The following is a 15,989-nucleotide window of genomic DNA, read 5'->3' on the forward strand; positions in this document are numbered from 1 at the left end:
ATATTGAAATTGCCAAGAGCTGATAAACTTACCCAGAAGTATTATGATTTGTTCTAGTCATGAAGAAAATACAGAGAAATTCACATTTTCTTTCTTATCAAATTAGGGTTTTATTATCATATATAACTTTCAATTCCTACAGAAGCTGATTGAGAAACATCTCAGATCATAATCAGACACAATAAACAAGGATGTTCCACAGCTAAACCATCAACAGAGAAGGTACTACTGAACACAAAGCGCTACAAAAATACTCGTGTAGTAAAGAAACAAAGCTCTCCATAATCTACAGCAGCCACAGGGGCTTTAAAGAGGAGACTTTATAAGAAAAGAAAGAGAAAAGCGAGAAGAAAGCTTAACGACACAATAAAAGCTTGTGTCTATTAGTCTCTCTAGTCACCTTGCCAATGTGCTGAAGCCACACAACCGCCAGTGTAAAGAAAAATTATGGTCGTATTACCTGATAAAACAGGGCGGCTGTGAGACAGATTTCAGCTTGTTGTTTGCCTTCTCACTGGTAAGTTATTTTCTGTCCTAAGTAGAGTATAATCTATTTGATTGATTCATGGGTCTTTCTTCTCTGATAAAGCTGGAGGATTATGAAGATGGTGAGTGTTTGCTGCTGCTGCTGCTGGTGTTGTATTCATCAGCTGCAAAGGTTGCGGTATATCGACTGTAGGTTGAGAGGTGGTTCGTGAAGCTCCATTCACAATTGGTACTTGCTGCTGAATCCCATTCTCGGTTTTCACAGTCGCGGTGGCGGGTGGTTGTTGATGTTTTCTTGCTAAAGATGAACACTTTGATTCTGCAAACAAAACAAACTTAACTAACCGTAGAGAAGATAGCGTCTTGATGAAATGTGTGTGAAACTTGAAATTTTTTTACCTTTTAATTCTGCGTAAGAGATTACTCGGCTAAGGCAATCTCTGAATCTGGTTAACACCACTCTCTCTTGCTCTGCGTATATCTCTGACTGGCTCTGTGAGTTTGTTCCACAGCCACCAGGGTCCACTGAACGATTAGGTGAAGCTGCTGCTACCATGAAGATAGTGTCTTGTTCATCGCACATCAAAGCCAACGTTGCTGGAGATAGCGGCTTCGCTTTAGAGGCATCGACACCATCAGAATTGGAATCCTCTGGTCCAGACTTATCAGCTTGACTTTCGTCAGTTGCAACCATCTCCACATCTTTACTGTCTTGGGAGTGATCTTGTGCAGAAGAGGCTAAAGAAGTGTCTGTTTGGTCTTCCACTCGATTTTCTTTTTCCTTCCTTTGAGCTGGGAAAATTTCAAAGGAAGATCAATGAATAATATACATAGAGATCTAAAACCGCAGCAATCCAACTCAAATTCGTACCTGTTAATGTCTTTGCTGCTTCCCCCGCTACAGTGACCAAAACAGAGCAAAGCGCTTTCACATCCTGTGGTTTGATTATATCTGCTAAGAGGGACCTATTAAAAAACATACAGCATAACAAGTCAGTTATATGAAGTTCTTGGATCAGCTAAATAACTCGTGAACGCTAGAAATTTCACCTATATACAAACTTTGATGGAGCTGATGATGCATTGCCACCAGCACGAGAAACAGGTGACGGAGATGTGCCTGACGTTGGGCCAGTAGTTCTTCCACTATTTACCTAAATATAGAAAAAATAAGATTGTACTTCACTAAGCAACAGCATAAAAAAGGATATATTCAGTTCCATATATAGATGCCCAAACGCATATATATGCTAAATTGGTAACTTTGTACCTGTGGAAACTGGCCAAGTCTAGATGAATCTTTGGTACCTTGGTTGAACATAATATCTTGACCTTTTCTTCTCTTAGGTACTGGAGAAGGAGCAAAGCCAGAGGAACCTACAGCTCCAGTAATGGCAGCATTTGCTGCTTGTTGGAGATAAGCCATGTGGTTGGCATGTTCACCGTGAAAGAGAGCTTGTCTCTCTTCACTTCCTTCAAAGTTTTTGCAATCCAAACATTTACAGTTCTCGGAACAAAGAATATTTGCTTGAAAGCACTCACAATACTTCTTAAGGCATCCCGATTTCTTGCAGTGGCATCCTTTGTTATGTTTCCCTAACAACACAACTTCGCCAATGTCTTCCTGCAAAGACAAATCAACAGTTTAAACATCCCACAATAACTTAGAAGTTAAAAAAATCTCCCACGATCTAAACCAAGTCCATCAAGGTCACGTACCCTTTTATCCCGCACACCATGGGGACTACTAGCAATTTTAGGTCTGAATGCAAATGGATTCCGGTCTAGAGTTGCTTCCACAGCTTCTCGTCTTGCTGGTTCATTATCAACGTTGTTGAAACAATTTACACAGTTACAACCGTCACAATATGTTCCGGATGCAAAGCATTCACAGTACCTGATAAGATAGTGCACAGTGTAAGTTTGCTGAGGTTAAATAGTAAAGCCGGATCAGAAACTGTAATGCACAACTCCTCAATTAACAACAATAATTGGTTAACTCAAAAAGTTAAGACTTCGAGTTTCTTAGACATGCATCACAAAAAAGGAAAAGATATGAACATGCAATCATACAAACTTATCACCGGGAAACTAAGTTTGATGAATGACAATCCCTAAACAAAAATGGAAGACTTACAGTTTCAAGCAGCGAGAATGTTTACAGTTACACTGCTTCTTCTTTTGAGGGGTTCCATCTCTAGCTTCCACGATAGGCCTTGCTCTAGCTTGTGGAGAGTCCGGCACTCTGCCAAAAAAAGATAAGAAAATTTTGAAATTATCATAAAACCAAATTAAACTAGGCCTTTGTTAAGGTGAATGCGAGTTCTACAAATCTTAAGTCCTGGACACAAATCCATTTAAACTAGTTTCACCAATCAGTCTAAAAGTATTAAACTTCAAACCAAATTCATCCTCCCCAATCAAACTTGTACAAACTCAATTAAGCTAAGATCACACATGACTATAATTTGCCCACCCAGACACCAAAAGTTTGAATTTTTCATCACAGAAAGCTCAATAGATTAAAAAAAAACTTACGGATGCCTGATTGGCGCGTTAAGGATTAGTGCTTGTGACGGCAGAATTGGTGTCGTCGCCACTGGTCGTACCTGACCGATTGCTATGGTCATACCCGGGCGTATCGTCGAAGGGACAGAGGAAGTAGGAACGATGGGTTTCACCGCCGCCGTAGCTACGACGGTAGGAGCAGTCGCTGCTTTAGACAGTGAATGTTCATCGGAGCCACCAGTGAAGTCGAGCTGCCTCGCTGGATTCTTTGCCGGAAAACCCTCTTCAACACCGTCCTTTTTTGGCGGGAATTCGCCTCCTCCGCCGCCTTCGCTCATCTCACAGATTTTCGAATCTCGAGTTTTTTCAAAAAACCCAGAAATTTTCCTTTTTTTCCCACCACAGTTGATATCACCGCGAAAAAGAAAACGAGAAATTCCCACAAATCAGCTCACAAAATCCAGATCCGAATCTCGCCGGAGCGAGAAAATCACAAACCGATTCGGCGGCTGTTAACAAAGCTCCACACTTTGAATTTGATCCGCGTGTGTATAAATTTAGAGAGAGAGAGAAAAAAGGGATAAGCTTTTCGAGAGATGAGAATTAGGGTTTTAGCTCTAGACGAAAACGAACAAGATGAAGATGAAGAAGAAGAAGAAGAAGCCCTCAGAAGAATTTGGTGAAATTAAAAACGAAAAAAAATAAAAGCAAAATACTTTCGGTTTTGTTCCTTCTTCTTCTTCTTCTTCTCTCCTCCTCCCTCTCTCTAACATGTTTTGAAATTTCAATTTCTGGATTATATTGAACGGCTGGATTTGCGTGGCAATCTCATCGTACGGATCTCGTTTAATGCGATGATCCGACGATGTGAATTCATAAATGCTTTAGGTTTTGTTCTCTTTTCACCGTCCGATCTACGCTGAAGCAAATATCCAAAAAGCCCTTTAATATGTGTGTATCTAGATTTCAGCCAATCGTTAACTGACACGTACACAGACCACTTGTGACTCACACACAGACATAGTACAACACCTTCTCAAGCAGAGCAGAAACAAAAGGGCCCGTTTTAGAAAACGAATATTTAGACTTCGGCCCGATACTTTCTTTTACCAACGAAAGAGCACCAAAATTGTTTCTTTGATTTTGCACATAAGGCACAAAAGTTTTGCTAAACATTCAAAAATCAGAACAAAGAATCTAATGAGTACTACAAGGTCACTTTTGATTTTCCGGTAAAATTTTGTAACCGTCTAAAAACCAAATTCTCGAGACATACACAGTTTTTGAATCAGTAAGAGTTTCCCATTCTGTCTCTGCCACCACGCCGATCATCTCGTCCTCCTCTATCCAAGTAACTTTCACGGCGGTAATCTCTGTGCGGCGGTGGACCGCCTCCTCTCAATGGTGGCGGCGGACCATCTCTCAATTGTGGCAGTGGACCATCTCTCAATGGTGGGGATCTACTCCTTTCTCTCGAGAGTGGTCCCCATCTGTCACCACGAGGTGGAGGATGCGGTGGAGGAGGCAGACTGAGAGGTGGTCGTCTGTCGTAATGAGGTTTTGGGAGCGGCTCAGTATGGGCCCAGTCAGAGGCTATTCTTCTGCTAGGAGGGTACTCATGATCTGGGTGATGTAGACGATCTCGGTCTCGGTCTCTGTCTCTGTCTCTGTCTCTCCATGTGGGATGGTCATGTCTTGGTGGCGGGTAGTCTCTGGGCCAGCCCCGTGGAGGAGATCTGTAGCCATTAAAGTCTCTTCTTGGGGAGAAATTCATAGGAGGAGGAAGAAGACGAGGTGGTGGAGGACTATTAGCCGGTGCATACCGATGCCTTTTGCATTTGTTGCAGGACTCGCGTCTCGCAAAGTTCAAGTTTCTACATCTGTATTCATGACAGAACAAACATACAAATGAAATTTGGAATTTTTCTGTAAACTGTGAAATATGGATACAAAACTTCTGTAGAATTCATATAGAACACCCTGATATTTATTAGAAATTTGGAGTAGCCAAGGTTACTTACAATGGATCTAGACAGTACCAATCTCCATCTCTCGGTTGCATTCTCGGGTAACTATTTCTGCTCATGCTCTCACTTCCATGCGCAGGTTCAGGTCCATCGAAACCTCTTCCATAAGGACGAGCAGCAGCTCCACCTCTAGCATAAGGTGGTGAATAATCTCTGTGTCTCCCAGATGATTCCCTTCTGCTGCTGAACTCACGAACACGAGGTGGAGGGCCTGAATGATTAAGATCAGAACCATGCCGGTGCTCTTCATATCCACGACGGCCTGGTGAGCTAGAACTTGCACGAGTTCTATGTCCTCCTACACACACAAAAAAGAGTAGCCAGTAGGTCAACTACAGTATAACAAAAAGTGCAAACTATTATCAAGTCAACAAGTTACAGGTACTCTCCACTGAGGAATCACAAAAGTAGATATTAGCAGACAGCAAAATTGCAAAATCATCAAGGGCAATATCTTTGAATACTGAGAAAAAACTTGAGCACAGACAATGTGAAATAACCAGTACCTTGGTGCCCCAATAGCATTCTTAGTGCATATACCAAACAACTCATCGCAAGATTATTTTCTCTTTTCACTAAGCAAGAACAGGAAAAGCTGATATGCATCTGTAGCAGCATTAAATTTCTAACAATCCTAAGTGTCACTTAACTCTTAGCTATGCAATCCATATAATAGCATCTGTAGCAAGTGAGATTCTTGAGCATCAACACACAAAATTGACCCAAACCGTTCAGATTAACATTCCTACTACAAGACCTCAGTTCTTTCAAACAAGAGTAGTGTATAAACAAACACAACAAAACCAAGTAGCTCATTTGCAATTCACACTACATTTTGGCAGAAACTAACGCTAACGAAATAACTACACACGATTCTCCATATCGGATTCACAAGTCAAAGGAGAGAAAGCATTTAGTAAGACTAGACAAGCGCAAACACTTGTTAAAAGTGATGCCTAACTTAGTTCTGTTCTTCGTTCCCCAATTTCAAACATGGAAACCAAAAAGGAGAATAAAACTCAAGTGTAATAACATTAGCAGAGAGATACGAACCATTGTCACCTTTAAACCGATCCGAGCGAGCAAATGAGGGCCTGTCACGGGAGACTTCTCCGGACTCATAGTCTCCGGCGGCGGCGTTACGGCGGTCTTCTCCGTCGTTGCTTCCGGATGGTCGTACGACGAGACTGCTGATTTGAGGCGGGTGATGCTGCGTCGTCTGATCTCTTTCAATCGACCCCATTTCTCTCCGATTGTCAAGTTCACTCCTGGAATCTCGATGTCCGTTTCAGAAAAGAAAAAAAACCCTAGGGGAAGACTTGGCGATAGATGTTGGAAACTGTTACTAATTTATTTTTTGGTCTATCAACTTTAGTCTAATTTTCAATATTGCCCCTTAAATTTATATTTCAACATGTTGGGACTAGATGACTGATTCGTGGAATCTATCTACTGCTGCGGACATTTTCTGGTAGAGTCAGACTCAATTTATGGTATTTGTGTGTGCTGTTTATGGTATTTATGATATCAATAGATGGTCTCATCTTTCAACAGAGACACTATACTGAGACGAACTTAATTTACACATGTTGATATGAAAAGTACGAAATTGGCAAATCATATACAGGCAAAGATCAGATATAGAAGAAAAAAATAATGAAATAGACAGAACCTAGGAAGCAAAACTCAGAGGAGATGTAGATATTTTTATTATCTTCTCATGGAGAAATAGGGTAAAGTTTGGCCGGGGAAACAAGAAAACTAGCTCTTTAGATAGCTAAAGGCTAACAGCCTAACACCAAATTTCCAGTGGTAAATGTTATCGTTACTATACCAGAGAGGGAGAGGGAGAGGGAGAGATAGAAACAACACACAACACAATTTTGGCAGAGAAAGCGAATTCAGGGGACGTCGCAAGGATCAGGATTCTCAACCATGGAACCGCCAAATGCCAACCAATCTGACAATAAAACATCAGAGATCAAAACATGGACTGAGGACAATGAGAGGAACATGGCGCAAAAGAAACAGAGTTATGAGGGAATAGAGCAGCAACCTATTTCAAAAGTAACTTAAGAGATGAAAACAGTGATACTTATACAATGTGGCCTAGCAAAATGTTAACAGTTTTCTTATCAGTATGCAGGAACCAGATCTTCAGACAACAAAGAGTGGTTGCCACTAAGGCAAACACATGTCAGGTTTTGCTAAACACCCCCTTTCTACATGAAGGAGAAAGAAGAAAAGCCTTTATGACTAGTTTATCTAAACTGAGCTACAGCTTTTGACTGAGTACCTTAAATGCCATTCGGTTCAGGGGAATTCTATCGTAAATCCACTACTGGTAGGCTTTACATTCACTGGTCCAAAGCCGTCAAAATCTGAATCTGAATCCATTTCTCTGTAATCGTTCCAGTTTCTCGGAGAATCCTCATCTGGCCCACTCCTTGTCGGAGGCACAAAGAGCTCAGAAACTGGAACTGGAAGAGGCTCTTCACTGAAATATTTGTCATTCAACATCTCTACAGCAGTAGCTCTACTAGCTGGATCATAACAGATTAGCTTCTTGAGTAGCGATATCAAATCTCCTGAATGGTTAGGAAGACAGCCTTCTATACCAAGAGGGAATTCTACTTTAGCAAATGAGATCGACTTGTAGTCTGGAAGATCGACACAACCTGGCCAGACATCTTCATTTAAATTTCCCAGCACGTTGGTTACTCTGCTGATCTGGTCAATATCTGAAATTCCGGGGAACAAAGGTTCAAGAGACAAGAGCTCAGCAAACACACAACCAAGCGACCATAAATCCACCTCTAACCCATACATTGTAGATCCATAGAGAAGTTCTGGTGCCCTAAACCATCGGGTTCCCACACAAGATGTCATCAAACCCTGGGTTTCATCCAATGCTGCATCAGCATCATAGGAAAACGAGTTCCCACCGAGATCATCATCCATTTCACTAACAGTGCATGTTGCGAGGCAAGATGTATTTCCATCATGCACATTCGAATCCATATCAGTATCATCTCTTACAACCTGTTTAGCCTTGAGCTCTTCCACCTGTCGGAAATATTCGTCTTTACTAATGGCTTCCTGTTCCTGACCATCAGAGCCTAGCCGAGGTGAGTTCTCATAATCCGGAATCACTTCTGGTGGTTCTGTACTAGTTTCTCCATCTTTGTCTTCCAATTTATAAGCTTGTTGGTTTTCATCCGAAGCGACAATATCAGACTCCATGAGTATCCTAGCCTGCAAAACAAGCCAAGAAGCCAACAAACATTTACAAACACATAAGAAAACTTCATAGAAACTCACTGATGACACTAAATGATAAGTTCTGGCCACTTCATTACACTTAACTAAGCATTTTTTGTGCAGGGATTCACAAAATTTACTGCATTTCATCAATGGAATCATTCATATAATCACCTGACCAAAATCAGCAAGCTTAAGCACTCCATCATCAGATACCAGCATATTCCCAGGCTTCACATCTCTATGTACAATCAAATTCCTATGGCAAGCATCAACACCGTTCAAAATCTGAATCATCCATCTCTTAATCTCCCCAACCGAGAATCCAACCCCTCCTTCTCCCTTCTTCTTCCTCTTAGCATCTCGGATCACCGCGGCGAGATCCGACCTGAGGAACTCAAGCACAAGCACAGCGTTCTCATCCTCACGCCAGAAGTACTCGTGCATAACGACGACATTAGGAGATCCAGAGAGGATGGTGAGCGCATCAATCTCTCGAAACGCAGACTGGTAATCGAAGATCTCCTTGAGCGCTACTATTAGACCGTCGGAGAGACGCCGAGCTCTGTAAACGTCGGCGTAGGCTCCGGATCCCACTCGCTCGAAGATCTCGTACTTTGCGATTATCTCCGGCCGGGTATGGATACTCCAACTGCTCGCCGGTTGTTTATCCATCTTCTCCAAAATCGACGTCGTTTGCTCTACCGATCTTTTCTGACTATGACGATATTAAAGTATTAAACTTAACGCTAACGAATTCTCCGCTTCTTAATGACTAAAATACCCTTGAGAACGACGTCGTTATGTAACTGTTTGCAACATTTACAGAATCTAAAACTCTAATTCACTAGTTTTTTTTTTTTTTGTCAACATCTAATTCACTATTTGCATAACAAAATCTAGCAGTATGCATTAGTTATATTTATGAACATTGACATCCATGCAACTACTAAGTAAGTTTCGTTTTTAATGTTCAGTTTGAAGTATTTTTCAATGACTGTATTACTAAAGACAGCAAAATTCAAGAATTCTAAATTTGCTAGAGAGATCCAAAACTTGTAAACAAAACAAGAGAATGTTACAAAATCTACACAAACAAAAACAGAGAGGTGCTTCACATACAAATAAGAGAACCAACAGTTCCCTTGTCTCACATTTGGAGATTTTTTTCGACCTACGAACCAGAAAACAACCATAGAAAGAGAACAATAGATTGTCACAATGTTTGTGAGACTTGTGATGTGTCTTAAGCTGCGGTGCAGCCTCCACAGACAATACTCCTGCAAGGTTTTTGAGAGGTGAAAATCGGTAAGACCGTAAGAGTCTTGTCTCTTCACATACTACCAAGAAAAAAAGATAGTCTTTGAAGCACTTACGCAATGGAGCAACCGGATCTTCTGTGTTTCTTCTTTTTCCGTGTGACCTCCTTCCTCCTCGGAGGCTGTAGTACAACCTTGATCGCTGTGTCAAACACCGCTTTCACATTCTACAACAAGTCCAAGTAAGATTCTAACAGTTTTCACCAAAACATTACTTCTTGTCGTCTTGAGTTTGGGAACTTACTTGTTGAGTCTTGGAGCTGCATTCGATATAAGCAGCTGCACCGATTTGCTTCCTCAACTCCTCTCCCTGTCTCCAGAAAACAAAACTTGAGAAAGCTTTTCATGAAGTAAGATTCATTTCAAATCAAAACCAATAGCGAATTTACGCGTATATACCTGAGTAGAGGTAATGACATTGGTGTGATCCGCGAGGTATCCCTTGTCATCTCGAAGATCTTAAGAACACCAAGATGTAATGTTATATTGTTAATAGCCAAGAGGAATTAAAAAGAGACTTTGACCCAAAATTCTGCAAAACAAACCCCACCTAGCTTTGTACCAACAAGGACTATGGGAACATTTGGGGCAAACCGACGAAGTTCAGGCATCCACTGTCAAAAACAACATATTCAAACACAGATATACATAAATCAGCATCCACCAAATTCACAATCCAATATGTTCCAATGCAAGGAGAATTCAAAAAAACATTTACCTTCTTGAGTACATTTTCGTAGCTCGCCTTGCTAATAAGGGAAAAGGCTAAGACAAAGATATCAGCTCCCCTATAACTCAATGGTCTCAACCTACTGTAATCTTCTTGACCTGAAGACACCAATAAAATAACAAACCCACAAATAAACTAATGAGAGCTTCAAAAGCTAGACCTCTCTGTATCATATCAATTTTCAAATCTTTGGTTCATTGGTTTCAAAATTAAATTACTGTAGACATTTTAAATTCACCTGCAGTGTCCCATAGCCCTAAGTTCACGATCTGTCCATCCACAGCAACATTGGCACTGAAATTGTCGAACACAGTTGGTATATAATCCTGAACAAACAGCAAGAGTCATGAATCAGAGCAAGAATCATCTCATAAACCCCCTAAACGGAGAAACTAGTTAAAGAGTTCAAAGACGACAAATTGGAATAAAAGCTTAACTTTTTTGAGACATGGGAGCAATAACAGGAATGAAATCTCTTAAAACCAGTAAGTAAGAAAAAATAAAAGCTTGACAATGTAAAATGAAAGCTTATTATGAGTCTGAAAGAAACGATTTTTAAAGAAAAACTCACAGTAGGGAACTTGTTGCTAGTGTAACAGATAAGCATACATGTCTTCCCAACAGCTCCATCTCCAACAGTTACACATTTTATGAACTTGGAAGCGCTCATTCTCTTACTCTCCAGGTACCAGATTCCAAACCCAGAAGTTTAATAAAAACTGATGAACCAAATTAATAGAAGAAGTTAAAGAAGTGAAGAGTTGGAGTGGTGAAGAAGACTCGAAATGAGCTTACAAGAGACGCTTGCAGTGAGTCTCAACTGCGGCGACAAAGAAAAATATTAAAAAGAGTGTAAATTTCGAAATATTTTCTCTCAAAAACCAAGAGAAGAAGAAAACTAAAATCAAATTGAAATATGTGTTTTTTTCTAGAGAGAGCCGAGACAGAGAGAAAGTTAAAAATGTGTCGGAGTTCTCAGGTTCGTCGTCCAAGTCAAAGTCTTAAAAAGGGCAACTTTATTGTCCCTCTCAATAAATTTCAAATACTTGTCTAAGTGAAAATTACAAAACCATAAAGTATTTTGCAAAACCCACTTCACCCTTTTGTTCTATATCCACCACCACCACTCTTCTATCTAAAAGTTGGATTTTTCAACGGTTAAGTTGAAACACGTATCGACCGTTGTGAGATATACGACACCGTTGCCACTTTTGTCCTCTTTTTGATGTCCAGCTATGTGTTTTGGTCTTTTTTTGTCTTGGGAGTTTCATGTTTCATCTCCATCTCGAGCCCTTCAAGAATTTATATTTGAGCCATTATTATATGTCATTGTGTCACTATATAAAATCAGTATGAATTTCTTATACTGTTGAGGCAAAGGAAGTGGTTTTAAACTAAGATGGCATAAAGTTTCTATACAGAATACTGAAATAACATTCAAATTTGAATCTGGTGATCCACTACAAGAGAACAATGCTAAATTTCTATTAGTCCATCTAAAGACGCTTGACTGAATATTCAGGCCGAATATTATATGACTTGGGTCCATATCAAACTAACAGGCCCATTCTAGTTTCAATTAATAAGTTACTTGTTTGGTTTGTATTTGTGTTCTTCTAAAACCAATGTCCATGCTTTATCAAAGGCTTCAAAGCAATCGGCATTATCTTTTAAATCAGCCGATATGAAATAAAACAAGAGATTCCAGTAGTAATATTAACAGAAAAAATTCTCACCAAAAAAAAAAAAATTATTAACAGAAAAAACAGATTTTTTTTTATTAATTAAGAAGAACGACATTATTTGGTTCAGACACATATATCTAATTGTGTCTTTTACATAATACATTATTTTGTCCCTCGTTACATGCTCTTACTCCACACTTATCACTCTGATTGAACCATGCTTTCGTGTAGAGGCAACAAAGCAACGAACTTAACGAGAATATCTACGGAGTTTTCTGCGGCGAGGCTACTGAATATGTTGGCCTCGTTAGACACGTCGGAGCCACCACCAGCGAGATCGGAGAGTGCACGGATGACGATGAAAGGGAGGTTTTGCTGGTGGGAAACGAGAGCCACGGCTGCGCTCTCCATTTCTACGGCGGTGGCGTTAAACCTGGAGTTGAGGAAAGTCCGGTAAGCAGCGTTGTCCACGAAGACGCTTGCACTCATACCACGGTCAACGATGGTTACCTTCGGTGGTCGAGGGAGGCAAGTAGTGTTCACGCACTGCGGTAGCTTCGTGTCCTGTTTTGTTTGGATGTATACACACCACACGTAACGTAAGGAAGACATGATATAATATAATTCCTACCGTTTATTTATTTTTTAACTCTATACGAAGGCTACCGACAAAATGAAATAAAGATAACAAATCTAAAGGACTATACTATATATATAGTACGTGTACACTGTATCTACAATTCTACGCACATGTTCGAATTTATATATATATGCTTCTGCTAAAAGAGTATTAAATTCCGAGGAAATTAATTAATATAAATGTTTCACTTATTTTTGTTTATAAGTCGTTTTGACACTTATTATTGAAAATGTACTCATCAGAGATCTTGATACGTAACGTATTGAAAATATATTCCGAAACTAGATTCAACTTGGAGTATGTTATACTATCAACGAACGAAAAAATCTACATTATGGGAGAGTTTAGTCAAACCTCGAGTTTGCGTGCAAGATTCAAATAGTACTTGTCAACGGGAATCCAAAACACATGTTGCCGCTCTTCAGGAATTCCGGTGACCGGAAAGATCTCTTCCGGTTGGTACCAAATCCGATTAAGCAAGTTATCCGTTCGGTTACTGTATTTAGAAAACTGGAGATAACCAACATCCCTAGTATAGTCTCCACCAGATTCAAGAGCCAGTTCGTTGTCTATCCCATCTCCATACCTCTGCGTTTGATCAAATGTATCGTAAAACCTAGTTATTTATTGTTATGTATGCAACCATCAATATAATTCGTGCGATTGTACATCTATATCCAATTGTACCACCAATGACGACCAACCTAATTAACGATTGTTATTAAGATAACATAGTACGTGGGCCAATAAGTTTACGACCACAAGTGTCGTAAATCGTTTTGGTTCTCTCTAGTCAAGCTCGATTTAGTAATATAAAAAGTCTCAACATAATTGGTTGTTATTCTCTTACTATTTTTTTTTTAATTGCAAATGGTTGGTATTAATGGTCATAGTCAATATAAACCCTACGTACGCTACGTACCTGCCAATTCCAAAGGCCAGAGTGTGCCCAATATTGAGGAATAGTAACGTCACCGATCTCAAGGTTTACATCTGCATTTCCAGCGATTCCATAATGCAAAACTCCTTTCAGCTTAAACAGGCTCACTAGTAATTGTGTTGTTACTCCTGCATTCACCTGTTTTATATAATGAACGTTTATTATATATATATATATATATATAATATAATTAGACTATTTCTACATATAGAAAACGTACGTACCATTCCTAACCCTGACATTACGATCACCACAGGTTGACCTGCTAATTTTCCAAAACGGAATTTTCGACCTACATGATTGAGATAAGAAAAGAAAAAAGCGTGAGAGATATGTCTTGTTATTTTGAAGTTTTCCGATTGCTAATAACATTGTTCATATATGTTTTCAAAACGAAAGACATAAAAAAAAAAGAATATATTAACCTGCGAAATCGATGAAAGGCAAAGAAGAAAATGGTACATAGGATTGAGATTCGAGAAGAGGGTTAAGCTCAAAGTTGTTTGGAGCAACAATCCCCAAATAAGGACCCTTTTGATTCATCTTCTCTATTTTGCCCAAAATGGTTCGAGGTATTTCACCATTTGCTTCTTCAATGACATTTCCCAAGGACAAGATAACCACAAGAAAACCTATCAAGAAGTATCCCATAACTTCTTCTTTTCTCTATCTTTATCTCTCTCTTAATTAATTACCCTTTGTGTGATATGATTTATCTCCCCTTAGGTTACTCATATATATATATACATGCAAATGCACTAGAATGATACACACGTGATAAGCATGGAAGTTTATTTGTGGCTAGTTATTATTAGGGACAAACTATATATTAATCATGCAATAACATGGACATTTTGGTCATTAATACATATAATATAGAGTATACGATTTTATTTTTTTTTGGTGAGAATATAGAGTATACATGATAGATTCATGGTTAGACTAGTTATTGAGTAATTACAATTTTTTTTTTGGGTTATTGCTGCCAAAATCCCTTATTAACATGGTGATCCTCAACGAGTGAAAGATTTTCAAAAAATCATTGTTACGTTGTCAGAGAGTTGTTAATTTTTCATTTTTCATCCTACAATAAAATAAATAATAATTGATCAATTCTTTTTGACAAAAAAAAATAAAAATAAAATGAATGATCAATTCTTCTCATGTATATTTTTGAAAAAAAAAAAATCGTAATGTAAAGTTAAAAATACTTGTAAATTGTAATACTAGGGAATTTACAGTATTCCTCTCTTAATCTCTTTCGAGCTTGTCATTTACTTGTTCTTAATAATCCGACACCGATCAAAACAAGTATGGACATATGGCCTCAGACCAGAAGCTGGCTTGGTTTAGTTCATTTGTTTCTTTCTTTCTTCTCGTCCCTATTTCTGAAATATTCTCTAAAGTATTTTTTTTTTCTTAATCGATTTCTTCTGTTTTCCTTCTCGATTTCTAATCCAATTTATTTCACATGTGCTAGCAAATAGCATAATCCAGTTATCTTGTAAAAATATTCTCTTAAATTATGCTTTAATATAAAATTATTAATAAATGAGTTGATATATACGAAAGATCTCCTAACATGAGTTGGCCAAACTTAATTAGTCAAGAGTTGAAGCCTAATCGCAATTGAAAATATATAAAAATAAAAAAAAGTAGTGGAGAAGCTCTAAATAATAAACACAAACCTCTCTACCATCATCATACAGAAACTTTAAAAGCTCTAGTTGATATCCAACTATGTCTACGGCCATAAAGTTCTTCACTCTCTTCTTCTTCTTCTTCCTTTTGGTTGAATCACCCACCGCAAGATATATCTATAGGACGCCACATGACTCAGAGATTGATTATTTCCGTATGTTTGTACGGGAGATGGAATATTTGCAACGCGAAGCAGACGAGAAGTACCCGCTCTGGAGATCTACAAATTACTTGAATCGGTCTTTGTTTCTTTCAGAGAAAGCTCAGGATTTTGTTGACCTTTGGGACGAGGAGCGGAAGAGTAAAATTTTACGAAACCCTTATATATATCTTGACTTGCGGAACAAGGTTCAAAGTGAATTGTGGCCTAAACACTATGATTACTGTCGTCAGTCCGACGGCACAAATATCTTGACGCACTTGATGTATGATTTTTGTCGTAAATCTGAGGGTGAAAATCTTATCAAGTACATGACATATGGCCTCACTCCAGAAGCTTCAAATGGTTTAGTTCCTCCAAAGTTTATTTATTCTAGTCCCGGTTTCCCAATTAGGTTTTTTCTAGTTCTTTCGTTTTGGTTTGGAGGCTTATTTTTTCCTCTTTTATTTTCTGTTTTATCTTTTTTTCCCTTGTTCCTTGTTTCCAAAGTTTTTTTGTATTGAGGAAGAGACAAAATTTTAACAACTAAAAT

General features: G+C 38.9%; 5 protein-coding genes across 7 annotated transcripts; all 5 read right to left on the bottom strand.

Moving 5' to 3' along the window:
• Positions 1 to 85: 85 nt before the first annotated feature.
• LOC17879457 (protein tesmin/TSO1-like CXC 5) lies at positions 86 to 3,740 on the bottom strand. Its single transcript, XM_006285815.2, has 8 exons — positions 3,025 to 3,740; positions 2,624 to 2,731; positions 2,206 to 2,383; positions 1,757 to 2,110; positions 1,537 to 1,640; positions 1,358 to 1,452; positions 886 to 1,278; positions 86 to 805 (listed from the first exon to the last, which is right to left on the bottom strand). The coding sequence occupies exons 1-8, from the start codon at positions 3,330 to 3,332 to the stop codon at positions 564 to 566; spliced, it is 1,782 nt and encodes a 593-aa protein (XP_006285877.1). The 5' UTR covers positions 3,333 to 3,740; the 3' UTR covers positions 86 to 563.
• A 372-nt stretch (positions 3,741 to 4,112) lies between these two features.
• On the bottom strand, positions 4,113 to 6,438 carry LOC17879707 (pollen-specific leucine-rich repeat extensin-like protein 3). 2 transcript variants are annotated; one of them, XM_006285054.2, is made up of 3 exons: positions 6,084 to 6,438; positions 5,016 to 5,319; positions 4,113 to 4,874 (listed from the first exon to the last, which is right to left on the bottom strand). In XM_006285054.2, the coding sequence occupies exons 1-3, from the start codon at positions 6,262 to 6,264 to the stop codon at positions 4,283 to 4,285; spliced, it is 1,077 nt and encodes a 358-aa protein (XP_006285116.1). In that variant the 5' UTR covers positions 6,265 to 6,438; the 3' UTR covers positions 4,113 to 4,282. The 2 variants fall into 2 exon arrangements, with proteins under 2 accessions (XP_006285116.1, XP_023634187.1); XM_023778419.1 differs by having other exon boundaries at positions 6,075 to 6,436.
• Positions 6,439 to 6,694: 256 nt separating this feature from the next.
• LOC17877626 (cyclin-dependent kinase F-1) lies at positions 6,695 to 8,975 on the bottom strand. Of its 2 annotated transcripts, none has more exons than XM_006285933.2 (3): positions 8,457 to 8,975; positions 7,318 to 8,276; positions 6,695 to 6,981 (listed from the first exon to the last, which is right to left on the bottom strand). In XM_006285933.2, exons 1-2 carry the CDS (start codon positions 8,955 to 8,957, stop codon positions 7,335 to 7,337), a joined length of 1,443 nt encoding a protein of 480 aa, XP_006285995.1. In that variant the 5' UTR covers positions 8,958 to 8,975; the 3' UTR covers positions 6,695 to 6,981; positions 7,318 to 7,334. The 2 variants fall into 2 exon arrangements, with proteins under 2 accessions (XP_006285995.1, XP_023634186.1); XM_023778418.1 differs by lacking the exon at positions 6,695 to 6,981 and adding an exon at positions 7,055 to 7,130.
• A 327-nt stretch (positions 8,976 to 9,302) lies between these two features.
• On the bottom strand, positions 9,303 to 11,311 carry LOC17878387 (rac-like GTP-binding protein ARAC7). Its single transcript, XM_006284470.2, has 8 exons — positions 10,903 to 11,311; positions 10,570 to 10,657; positions 10,320 to 10,429; positions 10,152 to 10,215; positions 10,001 to 10,059; positions 9,846 to 9,911; positions 9,659 to 9,768; positions 9,303 to 9,562 (listed from the first exon to the last, which is right to left on the bottom strand). Exons 1-8 carry the CDS (start codon positions 10,999 to 11,001, stop codon positions 9,529 to 9,531), a joined length of 630 nt encoding a protein of 209 aa, XP_006284532.1. The 5' UTR covers positions 11,002 to 11,311; the 3' UTR covers positions 9,303 to 9,528.
• Positions 11,312 to 12,084: 773 nt separating this feature from the next.
• Positions 12,085 to 14,293, bottom strand: LOC17880939 (bark storage protein A). The gene is made up of 5 exons (XM_006283978.2): positions 14,022 to 14,293; positions 13,821 to 13,888; positions 13,579 to 13,734; positions 13,011 to 13,244; positions 12,085 to 12,580 (listed from the first exon to the last, which is right to left on the bottom strand). The coding sequence occupies exons 1-5, from the start codon at positions 14,245 to 14,247 to the stop codon at positions 12,218 to 12,220; spliced, it is 1,047 nt and encodes a 348-aa protein (XP_006284040.1). The 5' UTR covers positions 14,248 to 14,293; the 3' UTR covers positions 12,085 to 12,217.
• Positions 14,294 to 15,989: the final 1,696 nt, after the last annotated feature.

This window comes from Capsella rubella, unplaced genomic scaffold, assembly GCF_000375325.1.
Source record: "Capsella rubella cultivar Monte Gargano unplaced genomic scaffold, Caprub1_0 scaffold_7, whole genome shotgun sequence".
NCBI lineage: Eukaryota > Viridiplantae > Streptophyta > Magnoliopsida > Brassicales > Brassicaceae > Capsella > Capsella rubella.

What these genes read in the sequence shown, in the direction of transcription:
- LOC17879457 (XM_006285815.2), bottom strand. Translation starts at nt 3,332, where the DNA reads ATGAGCGAAGGCGGCGGAGGAGGCGAATTCCCGCCAAAAAAGGACGGT. An exon ending in AACGCGCCAATCAGGCATCC is followed by an intron (nt 2,732 to 3,024) that starts GTAAGTTTTTTT and finishes TTTTTTTGGCAG; the next exon opens with AGTGCCGGACTCTCCACAAG. An exon ending in AGCAGCAAAGACATTAACAG is followed by an intron (nt 1,279 to 1,357) that starts GTACGAATTTGA and finishes AAATTTTCCCAG; the next exon opens with CTCAAAGGAAGGAAAAAGAA.
- LOC17879707 (XM_023778419.1), bottom strand. Translation starts at nt 6,264, where the DNA reads ATGGGGTCGATTGAAAGAGATCAGACGACGCAGCATCACCCGCCTCAA. An exon ending in TCGGTTTAAAGGTGACAATG is followed by an intron (nt 5,320 to 6,074) that starts GTTCGTATCTCT and finishes TTGTGTGTGTAG; the next exon opens with GAGGACATAGAACTCGTGCA. An exon ending in TGGTACTGTCTAGATCCATT is followed by an intron (nt 4,875 to 5,015) that starts GTAAGTAACCTT and finishes TCATGAATACAG; the next exon opens with ATGTAGAAACTTGAACTTTG.
- LOC17877626 (XM_006285933.2), bottom strand. Translation starts at nt 8,957, where the DNA reads ATGGATAAACAACCGGCGAGCAGTTGGAGTATCCATACCCGGCCGGAG. An exon ending in AGCTTGCTGATTTTGGTCAG is followed by an intron (nt 8,277 to 8,456) that starts GTGATTATATGA and finishes CTTGTTTTGCAG; the next exon opens with GCTAGGATACTCATGGAGTC.
- LOC17878387 (XM_006284470.2), bottom strand. Translation starts at nt 11,001, where the DNA reads ATGAGCGCTTCCAAGTTCATAAAATGTGTAACTGTTGGAGATGGAGCT. An exon ending in ACGAAAATGTACTCAAGAAG is followed by an intron (nt 10,216 to 10,319) that starts GTAAATGTTTTT and finishes TGTTTTTGACAG; the next exon opens with TGGATGCCTGAACTTCGTCG. An exon ending in ATGTCATTACCTCTACTCAG is followed by an intron (nt 9,912 to 10,000) that starts GTATATACGCGT and finishes TTCTGGAGACAG; the next exon opens with GGAGAGGAGTTGAGGAAGCA.
- LOC17880939 (XM_006283978.2), bottom strand. Translation starts at nt 14,247, where the DNA reads ATGGGATACTTCTTGATAGGTTTTCTTGTGGTTATCTTGTCCTTGGGA. An exon ending in GCCTTTCATCGATTTCGCAG is followed by an intron (nt 13,889 to 14,021) that starts GTTAATATATTC and finishes TCAATCATGTAG; the next exon opens with GTCGAAAATTCCGTTTTGGA. An exon ending in TAATGTCAGGGTTAGGAATG is followed by an intron (nt 13,735 to 13,820) that starts GTACGTACGTTT and finishes TATATAAAACAG; the next exon opens with GTGAATGCAGGAGTAACAAC.